The sequence below is a fragment of the Nannospalax galili genome, unplaced genomic scaffold (assembly GCF_000622305.1).
Source record: "Nannospalax galili isolate Female #2095 unplaced genomic scaffold, S.galili_v1.0 scaffold500, whole genome shotgun sequence".
Taxonomy (NCBI): Eukaryota; Metazoa; Chordata; class Mammalia; order Rodentia; family Spalacidae; genus Nannospalax; species Nannospalax galili.
The window spans coordinates 411,125-426,352 of NW_008347292.1; the positions used below are offsets into that span (position 1 = coordinate 411,125).

Genomic DNA, 15,228 nt, shown 5'->3' on the forward strand with positions numbered 1-15,228 from the left:
TTCACTGGCCCCCAAAATTGATATATTACAGATTTTTTTCTTTGGGCTGGAGAGATGGCTCAGCAGTAAGAGTACTGGCTGTTCTTGCAGAAGATCAGGGTTTGAATCCCAGCACCCACTTCCAGGGGGATCTGACGGCCTCTTCTGTCCTCTTCAGGCACTGCACAACATGGTGCACTAACACACATATAGGCATAACACTCATACACATAAAAAATAAAAAAATTTTGCCGGGCGTGGTGGCGCACGCCTTTGATCGTTGCATCTCCTGGTCTGAGGACTGAGTTATTGGGGTGCGGCCTCCCGTGGACGGTGGGTACCCCACACTGGGGGTCCTACAAGCTCACGGGTACCATCGTAGGACACCAGCCACTTGTCTGAGGTGATTTACTGAGGGAAAAATGGTGCTGATCAAGAAGCTAGAACTGGGTTGCTATGAAGTTACATAACATCTGGGTCTCAGTATACCTACTTATAAAATGGGAATGAGTAAGCTCAGTGCCTCACTCAGGATTGCCATGGGGTTTAAGAGAATCAAAAGCATTCTAAGCTCTGGGAGGACTGTCTCATGCAGTAAGTATTCAAGTACTATAAGATTATATAGTTTAAGTGCAAAACTTCACATTACATTTTCTTTAGTTGAGGAAATTCAACATTTGCATACTTCCTTCACTAAGAAGAGCTTATCTCAGGTGATGTTTTCTTTTCATTCTCTTTCTCTCTTTTTTGGTCTTTCTGAGACAGGGTCTCCCTGCAGCCCCAGCTGACCTAGAACTCACTATGTAGACAAAGCGGGCATTGAAATCACAGAGATTCACCTGCCTCTGTCTTTAGCGCTGGGACTAAAGGAGTACTCCACAATACCCGGTTTCATTCATTCTTTTAGTTTATTTATTTTGGTTGTTTGAGACAGGGTCTCGCTGTGCAGCCCTGGCTGGCTTTGAACTAATAGATCTACCTGCCTCTGCTGGGATTAACAGAGTGCTACCCATGCCCAACTCTTTTTTTTTTCAAAGCGGACCACTAGAAACTGCCAACAATGAGGCTGGAGAGATGGCTCAGTGGTTAAGAGCACTGACCTTGCAAAGGATGCAGATTCGATTCCCAGCACCCACATGGCAGCTAACAACTGTCCTACCATAATTCCAGTTCAGGGGATCCAACTCCCTCTTCTGGCCTCTGTGAGCATTGCATGATATGGATGCACTTACATATATGCAGGCAAAACACTCATACACATAAAATTTAAAAAAAAATTTTTTTAATTAAAAAAATACCAGGGCTGGCAAGATGACTCAGTGGGTAAAGATACTTGCCACTAAGCCTAACAACTTGAGTTCAATTCCTAGGACCACATGGTGGAAGGAGAGAACCTATTATGTGACCTCCAAATGCAAGCTGTAGTGTCTACATGCGCACGTACACATGTATGCACACAGAGATACACAACGTTTAAAAGGTGCTTCATTTTTCTGCTATTCTATAATACAAAATCCCTAAGTGTTATCTCCCTAGTTCCCATGTAAACAGAAATTCAACTTCAGAAGATGTGCCAGGCATAAAAACAGACAAATCAACTATGTACTTGTCAAAATAATATCTGTGGGACATAAAATATGGGTGAAGGAAAATTAAAGTTATTGTCTAGGGGCTGGGGAGATGACTCAGCAGTTAAGAGCACTGACTGCTCTTGCAGAACCCGGGTTCAACTCCCAGCACCCACGTGGCAGCTACAAACCGTCCTTAACTCCAGTTCCAAGGAAATCCCAAGCCCTCTTCTGACCTCCACAGCATTGCAGGACACAGGTGCACTCACATGCATGCAGGCAATACACTCATACACATAAAATAAAAACAATAAAATATAAAAAAAAATTTTTAAAGAAATAAAGTTATTGTCTAGGTAATGCACATCAAACCCTGGCAAGGAAAGATATTTAGTGAATATCTTAATTCCCAGCAGTGCAGCATCAAATTGTCTTTTGTAATAATACCTCTGAAATTATTTTTGTTTGATCCATTTTCCCTTTAATATAGTATTACAATTAATATATTTACATGATGGAAAAGAAAATGGAACTGATTAAAGAAAACTAACTCAATACTAATGAAAATCAGTTGCCAGTCAACAAATGTCTCATGAACACTGCTCATCTTTGGTTCCCCATCACCAAGATACCAGAGAAAACAGGAAGTCAATTACATTCACTATGGGTTAAAGTAAGCACATGTAAAGCACTAAACACAACTCGGTATTTGGCCAGGGCCCAAGAACTAGCCATCCTTCAGGGATGTGAACCCAAGTTCACCTGGTATCCAAACTCCGTGTTGTTGCCTTCAACTGCAGCTGAATTTAGCAGTACAAAGTCCAAACTGCTGAAAATGCATTTAATGTTGAAATCAATTAGTCAAAACCTCAACAACAATCTAACACATAAATGAGACACAAGTTTCTCTTATCAATTTGTAAAAAAAATGAGTGGGACATTTTGATGCAGCACGTCTATAATTCCGGCACTCAAAGGCTGAGGCAGGAGGATGGAACATTCTGATCTACACAGCAAGACCCTGGCTCAAAAAAGGGAGGGAGGCAGGGAGGGAGGGAAAAAAAAGAAAAAAGGGACTTCAACCACCCAGTATGAGATTATATGCGCATTTTCCCAGCCAGCTCCATTAAAGCTTATTCAAAATAAATACCTTGCCCTACTTTTTTTTTAATCCCTGCTGTATTTATAAACTTAAATACACCACACGCTTTCTAGGGCTCTCGGTACATTTGGGTACTATAGAGAAAGTGGCACAAACCCTTGATAAATTATTTCTAATTCACATGCCAATTGTCATTTGGGATTTGAGACAACTTCTGGTGAATTAGCATCCTCAACTGAATTCAGATTGCCTCTGGATATTTTACTAGTTCATTAAAGCATAAAGGAGGGTTGGGTGTGGCATACACCTATAATCTCAGCACTTCAGAGCCTTAGGCAAGAAGATCTGGAGTTCCAGGGTAGCCTGGGCTATACAATGATATCCTGTCTCTCTCTCACACACACATAATAAATTCGAAAAAACTTAACCACCAAAAAAAGGGCCAGGAGCCTGTGATCCCAGCCCTTGGAGGCCTGCAGCAGGTGAACTGTTCTGAGCTGGAAGCCAGCTTAGGTAGTTCCAGGACAGCCTGGGCTACAGAGTGAGACCTTGTCTCAAAATTCCAAAATTTAAATAAACTAGGATGTAGCTCAGTGGTAAAGTACTTGCCTAGCCTGCTCCAAGACATGCCTCCAATCCACACAGCACCACAAAACAAAAACAAGAGAAAAGTAAAGGTGAGCTCATTAACATTTGCTAATATGCAAACTGCTTGGAGAACCACAGGACAGTATCTACTAAACCAGCACTGCAGAAAATAGAGTCCTTTAGGAAAACCACCCTGCTGGGTAGTGTGTTAATCTGACCCAATGAAATAGAAGGGTCAATAAATGGCCCAGGAATTTGATCAATGTTTAAAGGAAGTGTGAGTCAGCCATTCAGTCACTGAGGATTTGTCACATGCTTACTGTCTAAAAGGGCACAAAGGTGATGCCAGGCAGGGTTCTGATCTGCGATTGGTGGTTCAGTATAGGAATTCTGACTTGTATCTTCCCTCTCTTTCCTCCCCAGGAGGAGTTTTTACCTGGAGAGAAAATTGTCTCATCAAGGAAATGAAGCCCCCAAAGGCCCTTTCCAAGACCCACTGATGAAAGGCACAGAAGAAAACATTTGTGGAGAAAAGGAGGGACTATATTGAGAGGCTATTTATTTTCTTAAAAATATGGAGGTACAGAGGCTGGAGAGATGGCTCAGCAGTTAAGAACACTGGTTGTTCTTGCAGAAGACCCGGGTTCGAATCCCAGCACCCACATGGCAGCTAACAATTGTCCATAACTTCAGTCCCAGGAGATCTGAGAGCCTCTTCTGACCTCCGCAGGCATTGCATGACATGGGTGCACTTACCCACATGCAGGCAATATACACATATACCTAAAAAAATAAAAATTTAAAAATTTTTTAACAAATGGAGGTATTAACCTGTCTACACAGTAACCAGCTCAGCTGGGGGCTACAGGGAGACCCTGTCTCAAAAAAGAAAAAAAGAAAAAGAAGGGTGGGGAGGAGTATGGGGAACATAGTGGGGACGAGGATGAAGGAGGTTAGATGCCAACTGAGGTATGAGTTCTGGTGGTCTATAACCCTGGTACAGTCAGTGCAGTCTACAAGAACCTAGAACATGATTCAAGTAGCTAAAGTAGAATTTACACTGGAAATGAAGAATGTTTGAGGTGGAAATCCTAAGTATCTTGATTTGATCGTTACATATTATGTCCTTATATGGAAATATTGCATATATTCCATAAATAGGAAGGTCAAGAGGTTTGAGTAGGAAGCTTATGAGTTGAAGATCAGTCTGGGATACACAGTGAGACCCTGTCTCAAAAAAGGACAGTTTTGAATTTCTATAAAATTTCTATCCTCTCCATCTTTGTTCTGCAGACAGACAAATAAGGGAAGAAAAAGGAGAAACCTCCACACACAGCCTAGGGAACATCAGCAGCCACCTGAAACTGATGGAAAATTCTGTTTTCCTCAGATTTTTCAAAGGGTCCCAAGATGCACATAAATGTACTAGTCCAAGTTTATAAGCAGAAGTCTGACAGCTAATTCAAACCCTGGCTCTAATGAGCCTGAGCAAATTACCTGAGTTTTTCCTAACGGAAACCACAATGCCTGACAGACTGTGAGGAATAAGGCATTGAGAGACATGGGTGCAGCTATCTACATGCAGGTAACACACTTATACACATAAAATAAAAGATAAAAAAAAAAAAAAAAGACCAAATGAGAAAAGTAACCAAAAGGGACTGGCAAGATATCTCTGTGGGTAAAGACAGCTGCTGTGAACCCTGACTATCTGAGTTTGACCCCCAGAACTCACATGGCAGAGAGAACCAACTCCTGCAAGTTGCCCTGACCTCCACCCATGAGCTATACTACATGCTAGCACTCATACACAAAGGCATTGGCCAACATGCCCAGCCAACAATTTTCTTTAAGTAACAGCAAGCGAAAAGTCAAGAAATCCTTAGTGACCTGGGCACAGTGGCCCATGTCTTTAATCCCAACATTCTGAAGACAGAGACAGATCTTTGTGAGTTGGAGGCAGCCTGCTCTACATAGTGAATTTCAGGTCAGTCAGGGCTACACAGTGAGACCCTGTCTCAAAAAAAGAAAAATCTATAGTGATTTGTGACTGTCGTTGGACTTAGGAAACTAGATAAAGAAGCCAATCTAAAATTACAGTTCCTTCAGAAGGTCCAGTACCACTAAGTAAAATAATTATCTCCTTCTAAACCTCAATCTTACCTATATTATAAAACACATACCTGAATTCAATTCGTGACTACTCCACACAAAAGGTTAAAAAGTTTGCAAGTGATACACTTTTCCCTTACACATATTTTGGTTATTTTTAGAGTCCAAATGAAAACAGGCAGGACAGAGAGAAATGCTCATGAAATTCCTGAGGTCTACTCAGATAGCAGTCAAGATAAGGTCAGCGGATATTTAGAATACCTAAGGCACCAATTTAAAATAAAACACTCCCAAGGCCAAGAGCACTTTCTAAAGTTGTGCTCCAGAGTAATAGTTTGCATTGTCTGCCTTAGCCAACAGTCTCCAGGGCCAGAAGGTGCTGTGAGAGCAGTCAAAGGGCAGTGGAGAGGCTGACCCTGCTCTGACACAGATATTTCCCCTTGAAGCATCTTCTGCTATACAGCTGTTTGGGGGTCATCCATGTTCCTATAAGTCCCTCACCCCCACTTTATAAGCAAGCACAGTAAATGCATTGGTCTCACTCAAAAATAAATAAATGCCTGAAGAAAATGGTAAGCTGGATACAGCGACACACACCCGCTACCCTGGAGGCTAAAACAGAAGGACAGCAAGTTCAGGACAAGCCTGAGCTACACAGCAAGACCGTTCAGAAAAAGGGGTGGAGGGCACATGCAAGAGAGAAACAGGGAGTTATGGAAAAGAGGAAAGAGGGACAGAGGGCAGAGAAAAGGAAAGAGGATGAAAAAGAAAAGCACCCAGGGTGGTGGCGCAGGCAGGCAGATCTCTGAGCTCAAAGCTAGCTTGGTCTACATAGTGATTTCCAGGCCAGCTGGGGCTACAGGGAGACCCTGTCTCAAAAAGACCAAAAAGAAAAAGGAAAAAGAAAAGAAGTGCTTTTTTGTTTTGTTTTAAGATATTTTATTTATTAATATTTTTATTTTATGTGTACGAGTATATTGCCTGCATGTATGTAAGTGCAGCCACGTCATGCAATGCCTGAGGAGGTCAGAAGAGGGTGTCGGATTCCCTGGAACTGGAGTTATAGATGGTTGTTAGCCACGATGTGGGTGCTGGGATTCGAGCCCACCTCTGCAAGACCAGTCAGTGCTCTTAACTGCTAAGCCATCTCTCCAGCCCTGGAAGAAGAGTATTTTTATACCTGTGTACAAAGCTTTGGAAATATTCCACTATCTTGGGGAAATAAAATCATAGGGCATATAAAGGCTGACCAAACTGAACTGCAATCTATACTTATCTTTCTAAATGGAAACAAGAATCTTGAGTTTTAAAATAAGTAAATATTTATTCAGGAACTGTGTGTTGGAAGATGGAAAGCACTCTTCCAGACACCAGAGAAACATCAGTGGGAATAGACCTGCTCCAATGGAGTTTATATGCTAAAAACAAAATCTTGTTATGTATTTGATGCATTAAATACTATTTAAAATATATTTGACGAATATCTATAAAAATCTTCAACACAGCCAGGCATGGTGGCACACATCTTTAGTCCCAGCACTTGGGAGGCAGAAGTAGGTATATCTCTGAGTTCAAGGCCAGCCTGGTCTACATAGTGATTTCCAGGCCAACTGGGACTACAGTGAGACCCTGTCTCAAAAAGACCAAAAAGAACTTCAACAGTATAAGCAAATACCCAAAGCCAGTAAGCAAAGCATGAGAGGCCATAGTAAAACTTTAAATTCTGCTACACTATCTTCAACAAAATGCTCTGAAGATAATTCTAGGGGCTGCTTAGCATTTAAGTCAACACAGGTCAGCAACAAGGATTCTCCCTAATACATATACACACTTGCATACACCTTTCCAAAACAGTTGGGGGAAAAATTATCCTCTAAAATTTTAGGTTATAAATGTTTCCCCCACCCCACCCCAAAAAAGTGGTCTTGTTAAGACCTCCAGCATGTCACAACTCCTCTATTTCCTGAGGGGTTAAAAAAGCTTGAAAACTCAAACCAAATGTAAATTTAAGGCCCCCCCCCCGAAAAAAAAAAACCTAAAAATCAAGGCAGGATAGACAAGAAATAAATTTGTGATAAATCTAATTAAAATCCATGGTGGCATGATAAAAATGTGACAATACTATTGAATAAGTTTTTTTAAAGACATACTCTAAAGAAAATATAAACCTGATCCAAAATTTCATACCCTAGAATTTTTTAATTCTAGGATTTGGGCTGAGCCTGATAGGGAAGAAAACAAGAGCAACCTCAGCATTTCTAAAGCTTTGTTCAGAGCAAAGGGCAAAGATACTGCACAAATTAATTTTTCAGCTGGCAAGAAAATAGTAGTTCAAATATGACCCCTAACTAAACCATCATGGCACACTAACACTTTAATATTTTAGAAGTGTGTCAGAAGCACTGACTACCAGTGCCTGCTGTAAAAACATTTTAGGGGCTGGAGCAGATAGCTCAGTGGTTAAGAGCATTGGTTGCTCTTGCAGAGGACCCAGGTTTGATTCCTAGCACTCACATGGTAGCTCACAACCATCTGTAACTCCAGAAGACCTGATGCCCTCTTCTGGCTTCCAGGGGCACCAGGTACACACATGGTATACATACTTACATACAGGCAAACATACATATAAAAATTTTAAATATATATATATATATATATATATATATATATATATATAGAGGACCCAGCACCCACATGGCAGCTACGAACTGTCCTTAACTCCAGTTCCAGAAGAATCCCATGGTATTGCATGACACAGGTGCACTCACATACATGCAGGCAATACATTCATACACATAATAAATAAAATATTTTTTTAAAAAGAATATTCTATAAACATGCATTTTTTCAGTTACTGAAATGAGCAATATTAACAAAAGTAAGAAATTATCTGAAAACAATTTGGCCAGTCACCACAAGGGTCAGAAAGGCACAGCATAGGTGTCACAAATAATAAAAGGTCAAGCATGGTGGCTTCTGCCTGAAACCACACACTCAAGAGGCTGAGGCAGGAGGATCTCAGGTCCAAGCCAACCTAGACTACATGGAGAGAAACCTGTCTCAGAACAGTCAACAAGGCTCATGAGAGTTTCCTAAGCACCAGGTCCTCTGTGAAAGTCATACAATTAATACTAAATCTTCAAAACCACCAAGTAGATACTATCATCATCTCCAATTTTAAAAACTGGTAGGCTTAGAGAATTAACTAATTTAATACTTAACAAGTAAAGCACTGAGATCCAAACAGCAGGTGGTCTCTGGGACTTTGCTAAGTAAGCAGCTTTCACCAGAGGCTGATTTTAATTTCCCCACTCAAAAGAACTTGCCTGGTTCTGGAACCAGGATTCTCCCTACGAAAATAAGCAACATTTTCAAGGCAAACCCTTTTCGGGTTGCCTCCCATGTGGCCTCCTGTTGGAAAAGGGGGAATCATCATAGCATGGCTCTTGGCCCATAGTAGTTGGGGATCCTGCCTGTTCTGAGTCCCATTATAAATTACCAAACTTCTGCCTTGCCTTCACACATCATTCTGATTGAGTTCAGTAATTATGGGTCTTCCCTTCCAGACACTGGAATTTTAGCCTGATCACCTGACTTCAGACTATGCTGATTCCATGGAGGCAACACTGTCCCACAGAGTGTTCAGGCTCAGCTGACACCTTTTGTTACCTCCTTTTGAAGACTACAACGTCAACTTACTTTTGGTTTTGACTGTTTGGATTTGTTGTGTTGTTTAATTTTTTTAATCTTTATTTTATTTTATGTGTATTAAGTGTTAGAGTTCAGATCTGCAGCAGCCCCCTTCCCAACAGGGACTCGTGATTTTGTAAGCCCCTGAGAATGCAGGAACCGAGTTAATGAGCACCCTGGTCTTTGAAGACAAGATAAGCAGACTCTCTGCACCTTTTGGTCAAAGACAGCCTGCTTCCCCTTTGCTGATCTTGGAAGCAGAACAGACTCCTGCACTCCAGATCCACTAATGTAGGAACTATCTTGGTACAAGCTACTTCCCCCAATAAGTTTTACAGTGTACAGACTCCATAACCCAGATCCTGGCTGATGGAAGGGGATGGAAGGAGGTGGTTTTAACAGAAGCTGTTCTGATAAGCCCTGGGCTCCCTCTCTCCAGCTTTAAAAAAAAAAAAAAATGTTCCCACCTTCTGCATCCCCCGAAGTTCCCCTATAAAGACCCCTAGCCCACAACCTGTAGACTGACAACTTCCCTATCTCAAAGAGAATTGTCCCATGTGCTTTTCCTCTGCTAATAAACTATCTCACTGGAGTTTTCTCTGTGTCCTGGTGCTTTCTCCCGATTGACCCAATTCATCTATCATTAAGTGCACCTATGTAAGTTTACCTATATCGTGAAGAGCCTAAGGATGACAAAAGGGGGCATCAGAGCCCCTGGAACTAAAGTTATGAATGGTTGTTAGCTACCTTGTGGGCTCTGGGAACAGAACCTGGGTCCTCTACAAGAACAGCCAATGCTCTTAACCACTGAGCCATCTCTCAGGCCCATTTGTTTTATTTTTGAAACAGGGTCTCCTATGTAGCCCAGTCTGGCATCAAACTTGAACTAGAGACCCTCTTGCTTTAGCCTCCTGAGTACTAGGAGGTTCCACCATGCCAGGTAAAGAGAAAGCCTTCTAAATCCCCTTAAATTCCCACAATCTCTCTTGAAAAAAATGTTGTGAAACTCAGAATGAATGAGAGTTCACTTTAATGAACAGCAGCCCTTTCGAAGGAGTCATTTGTTCTCCCATTTTAAACATTTTCTTGTTTTCTTTTGGGGTTTTGTTGGGGGGGAGAGTTGTAGTTCAAATACAGTGAATTTAGAAATGAACTAAAAATCTAAATTGGGGGCTAGGGACATAGCTCAATTGGTAAAGTACTTGCATAGCAATGCACAGGCCCTACATTTAATCCCCAGTTTGATCCCTTTCACTCTTGTCTCTATTATTATCAGAATAAGCCCAAATCTTTTAAGAAAAAAAGCCTTTGTTCCTTTGGTCCTAGCTGTGGTGGTGCACACCTACTGGGCCCAACACTCAGGAAGAGGACACAGGAGGATCAGAAATTTAGTTCATCCTCCAGTGGTCAGGCTTAAATACCAGTGTCAGGGGAGGAAGACCCAGATTACCCAGTCCCATCAGAGTATGCAAAACCTGGACGAGTCCAGGAATTTATACTGTGATATGGAACTACATAGGGAATTCAAGACCAGCCTGGGCTAGTGACCATGTCTTGAAGAAAGAAAAAAATCTAAATTGAATATTTATTAACCTTTTGTTTTTAATTTCTTAATTTACTATAAATATCTCATACATTTATAAACATATCAAGGCAGGGGGAATGACAACACAACATGTGCCTGTTTACTCAGCTTAAGTAAAACATTACTGACAGGAACTGAAGAGATGCTAAGTATTAAGAGCACATACTGCTCTTTCAAGTTCAATTCCCAGCAGTTCACAACCACCTGTAACTCCAGCTCCTGTGGGATCTGACATCTCTGGCTTCGGTATTCACATGCACATACCCACAAACACAGACAGCCACATATGCATACAATTAAAAATAAGAATTGAAAAAAGTTGAAAAAAAATTTGAGACAGGGTCTCCCTGTAGCCCCAGGTGACCTGGAACTCACTATGTAGACCAGGCTAGCCTTGAACTCACAGAGATCTACCTGCCTCTGCCTCCCGAGTGCTGGGATTAAAGGCATGCACCACCACATCCATCAAGTTGAAATTTTTAAATACTAATAACAGCTTTAGTCAATGACTCTAGCACAATATAGCATTATTGTGAGGTCCTTATCATTGCATTACAGAAGTGAAATGCTATTCAAGTAAACAAAAAAGAGTAAAGACTTTTTCCTGCAATTTATATTTGGCAGCAGCAAAGCTTTGCATCCAGGTCTACAAGCAATGGTCCCTCCAGATTAGCCTGGTAGGAGCAGAGTGAGGAATACTGATATTTCCTGATTGAATCACACATATGCTGTATGTACACAAGATTGGAACAGGTGTCACCCCACTCAGATTATTTCTGAACAGTCATTTGGTAAGGCTAGGCCCAGTGCTTAGCCATCTGTTTACATACTACCAAACAGCTTCTAAAGTTTTCAAAGGAAAGGTTTACTCAACTTTCTAACCATGACTATGGTTAAATGTTGAAATGGTAAGATTACCTTTTCAAGGACAAGGCATGCTCTAAGAACCACGCTTGTTCTCAAAAAGCACTCTGCTTTTCTATTAAAAATTGGTCTCAGGGGGCTGGAGAGATGGCTCAGCAGTTAAGAGCACCGAGTGCTCTTGCAGAGGACCCAGGTTCAATTCCCAGCACCCATATGGTGGCTAACAACCATCTGTAACTTCAGTTCTGGGGGAATTCAACACCTTCTTCTGACCTCCAAGAGCACTGCACAACACGGTGCACTTACACACATGCAGGCAATACACTCATACATATAAAATAATAAAATACTTTTTTAAAAAAAAATTGGAGACCAAGTCTGGTGGCACACTCCGATAATTTTGGTACTTGGGAGGTGGAGGCAGGAGAATCAGGAGGTCAAGTAAGTTTGAAGACTGCCTAGGCTTTTCAGACCCTGTCTCAAAAAAAAATAACCAAAGAAAACAAAACTTGGGCTCGACGTATGTCCACAGCTGTATCAAGCTGCTTAATTCCTAAGACGGAGCTTCTAACACAAGATGGAAATCTCCTTGGACATCTTGACTAATGGAAGAAAAGCAATGCCAGTAAGCTTAGTTCAACCTGAATTTATTGGTCACATTTCATGCACTGGGTACAAAAATACAGAGCAGTCCTAAGATGACTTTTCTAGGCAGACCTGGTGAGTTTGAGTGAGATGTACAGGAAAAAATGGAAGCAAAAGGGGGCAGGGGGAGAGATGGGCAAAGGAAGAAAGATAATTAAAGATAGGCAGGGCAAGCATTGAGGACACTCTCCCAGTTTACTCCTTTTTTCCTCCTGGTACTGATCCATCAATTTCCTTCCAAGGCTATCCCCTCCTCTGTTCGTCAAGGAGGGTCTGCTGCCTCCCTCCCTTTCTCCAGTAGGCAGCTTCACCCCCCTCCTGGCTTTGATCAAATCAGCTGAGAATTTCCAGGCCTCTTTCCTTCAGCCTGGATCTCTCACCTGAGAGATCTGACAGGCCTATCCACCTATCCAAGGTCTCCAGTTGACACCAGATTGTACTAACTGGCACCTCAAACTTGGTATTTATTTCCCAAACTGAACCCAGCTCTTTTTAGATCTGCTCTCCCAATTATAATCCCAGCATCTACTGATAACCTATCAACCTGGAGTCTGGGCTCTCTCCCAACAGTTGGCTGAGTGGTCCTAAATATCTCCAGCCTCAGCCAAGTTCTCTAGATTTCCCCAGGCAAATGCACCATCAGCACCAACACTACGTTCTAATCATTCTCCAGAAGGCTCAGTTATACAAAAATACACCTTTGTTTGAAAATCCTTCACTATCTCCTCCATTACTTTCCGGATAAGGCTAAATCTTTAAACAAAAAATAAAAATAAAAAAAAGCCTTTGTTCCTTTGGCTGGGATAGAAGTTTGCAGCCCCAGCTGCCCTACCCTTCAGGTCTCAATACATCACTAGCCCTAGGAAGCTTTACCTTCACGGCCCCTCCCTACCATATTAGAGGAAGCCAGCACACCTGTGTTCTTACTGGTATCAACACTAGAGTAAGTGCCTAGTACTGGTGTACTTGGCACTAACAGGGCTTCAAAATAAAATGGTCAACTAATTTTTCCTGGATCCGAGTTTATCTAACTACAATATTTACGTGGGATTTCCAGTTGGGCTATAACATGGGTCATTTAAGTGGAATAACCTGTTTTTTTTTTTCTTACCCTAAACCTAGGCAGCCAAACATCAGGAGAGTCCATGGTTTAATTAGAGTCCTTTCTTTTACAGGCCTTACAGAACATTTTAATTTAAGACATTCTGCAGATGTATGAGGATTCTACAGTGTACACTCACTTTATTAGAGGTTTCCCAGAGCACAACCTCCTGTGATTACTATAACAGACTAGCTATTAGCACTCATGGTTTTACACACACAACCACTCAGAGAATGAGGCGCCAGTGTTATCCTGATAGTTCAGATGGAGGAACTGGGGCTCAGAGATACCAAGTAACTTGCCTAAGGTTATAGAACTAGTTGGTGAGGAAACCAGAATTCAAACTTTGGGCAATATGCCTCTAGGATCTCCACTTGGTCTATGGAAAATAGTAAATGAATGTTGAACAAACGAATGAATACATAAAGACAGAAAACTGATTAGAATGACCCAGGTCAATCTAATAATAAAAAGGGGGACCCTGGATAACCCAAAATGCATGCATATTCGATTCTCCTGGGCCTTTGTGGGGGAGGGAACAAACTGGTTCAGAAGACAAGCACTGTAAATTTTCTTGGGAGCACTCCCATTGGGAAAGACTTTTTGCTCTGATCCCTTCCTTCCTCGTAGGGAAGAGAGCTTGGAGGCTCACAACCTTGACATTACAGGACATGCTTCCAGTGTCCAATGGACTAGGACGCACAGCCACCATGAAGTAAGGAATGAAGCCAAGTCAGAGAAACCTGCAGCATTTACAGCTTACCTCCCTTAACTCCAGTCTTTGGGCCACAGCTTCCAGGCTCTCCTGGCCAGTGCTCTCCACAGACAGAGTGAACTCCACAAACTCATTATTGAGCAGCTGGATCCGAGCTACCAGGCAGCTCTTGCTGGACACTGTGTAGCGCCGGGTGCGTTTCAATTTTAGTCCAAACGGTAGTGGCATCTTCTCCCTTCAACCGTGTAGGGGTCAGGAAGGAAAAACTCTTCCCACCAATCCAGGAGATGATGCCTGGCAAAAGCAACCCTCTCCTACCAAAAAGAAGTCTCTCCAGTCTCCAGTTGCTCACCCAACAGCTCCTGCGGCCATTAAAAAGGAACCAAGTCTCCAAAGGTCAAGCGAGGCGAGCATCCACGACAGCTCTGAGGAAAGAGGAAAAACGGTTACCGTGGACTTAGCTTTCAAAAATAAAAGTAGGTAGAACTGTGTTTAAAGAATATGCTTTTCTTCTCCCCAAGGAAAGGTCTCAGAGAGGTAGTGGGGAGATTTATCTTGATTGCTGAGGGTTGGGCCCAGGTCAGACTCCACCCCACTCTATCCCGCAAACAGTGGTAACAGCCCCTGGCTATTGTTAAGATTAAACAAGATAAAGGCCAACACATTAGTAAGGACTAAGTATTAGTGGTCATCTTGTAGGTTTTGAGTGAAGCATTGTTTTCATTGGTAACTACAGAGCTCCCCAGTACTCAGATGTCATTAAGTTCCTTTGTCTATGAAGTGCACAATACCTCCAAAAAGAGTTCCAGAACCATCCTTCAGGCAATCTAACCCTGAACTCATGGCAACTGAGCATTTCGAAGGAGATGAAGTGCTTAACACGCGTCCGTAAAGCCCTTCCTGATTCATATTTAACATCACCAGAATGATTTCTTTATAAGCGAGTTATAAAAGGCCCAGTTCTCGAACTGGAGCCGTTCTGAAGGGTGCCCTGCACTCCTGGGGCAGATTCTAGAGGCTGTGGCGCTACCTAAAGAGACGGGAGAGACCTTAAACGCCATCCTGGGTTAAGGAGGGCAGGCGACGCTCAGTGAGCCGATGAAGCCAAGGACAGAGGAAGGCTCTGGCCAGGTGCTCCGAGTTCTCTCCCTTGGAAAAGTGGGCAGCGTTGTCCAGGCAACAGGTAGTCTCGGAATTCGCGGAACCCTCCACCTGCGGCCGGGTTTCCGGGCGGACAAGCTCCCGCAGTACTGTCCCCCCCACCCCACCCCCCCCCCC

General features: G+C 42.4%; 2 protein-coding genes across 2 annotated transcripts in view; one reads left to right on the forward strand and one right to left on the reverse strand.

Annotated features, from left to right (window-relative positions):
* The window catches only part of Ptpn21 (protein tyrosine phosphatase non-receptor type 21), a 79,801-nt gene that overhangs the window by 61,705 nt on the left and 2,868 nt on the right, over positions 1 to 15,228 (reverse strand). Inside the window, exon 2 of the mRNA XM_017800810.2 lies at positions 13,999 to 14,375. Coding sequence (XP_017656299.1) covers positions 13,999 to 14,178 — 180 coding nt within the window. The 5' untranslated portion in view covers positions 14,179 to 14,375. The remainder of the gene's footprint in view (positions 1 to 13,998; positions 14,376 to 15,228) is intronic.
* Positions 15,049 to 15,228, forward strand: part of LOC115072167 — a 4,092-nt gene continuing 3,912 nt past the window's right edge. The window contains exon 1 of the mRNA XM_029568614.1: positions 15,049 to 15,197. Within this exon, the coding sequence (XP_029424474.1) occupies positions 15,049 to 15,197 (149 nt within the window). The remainder of the gene's footprint in view (positions 15,198 to 15,228) is intronic.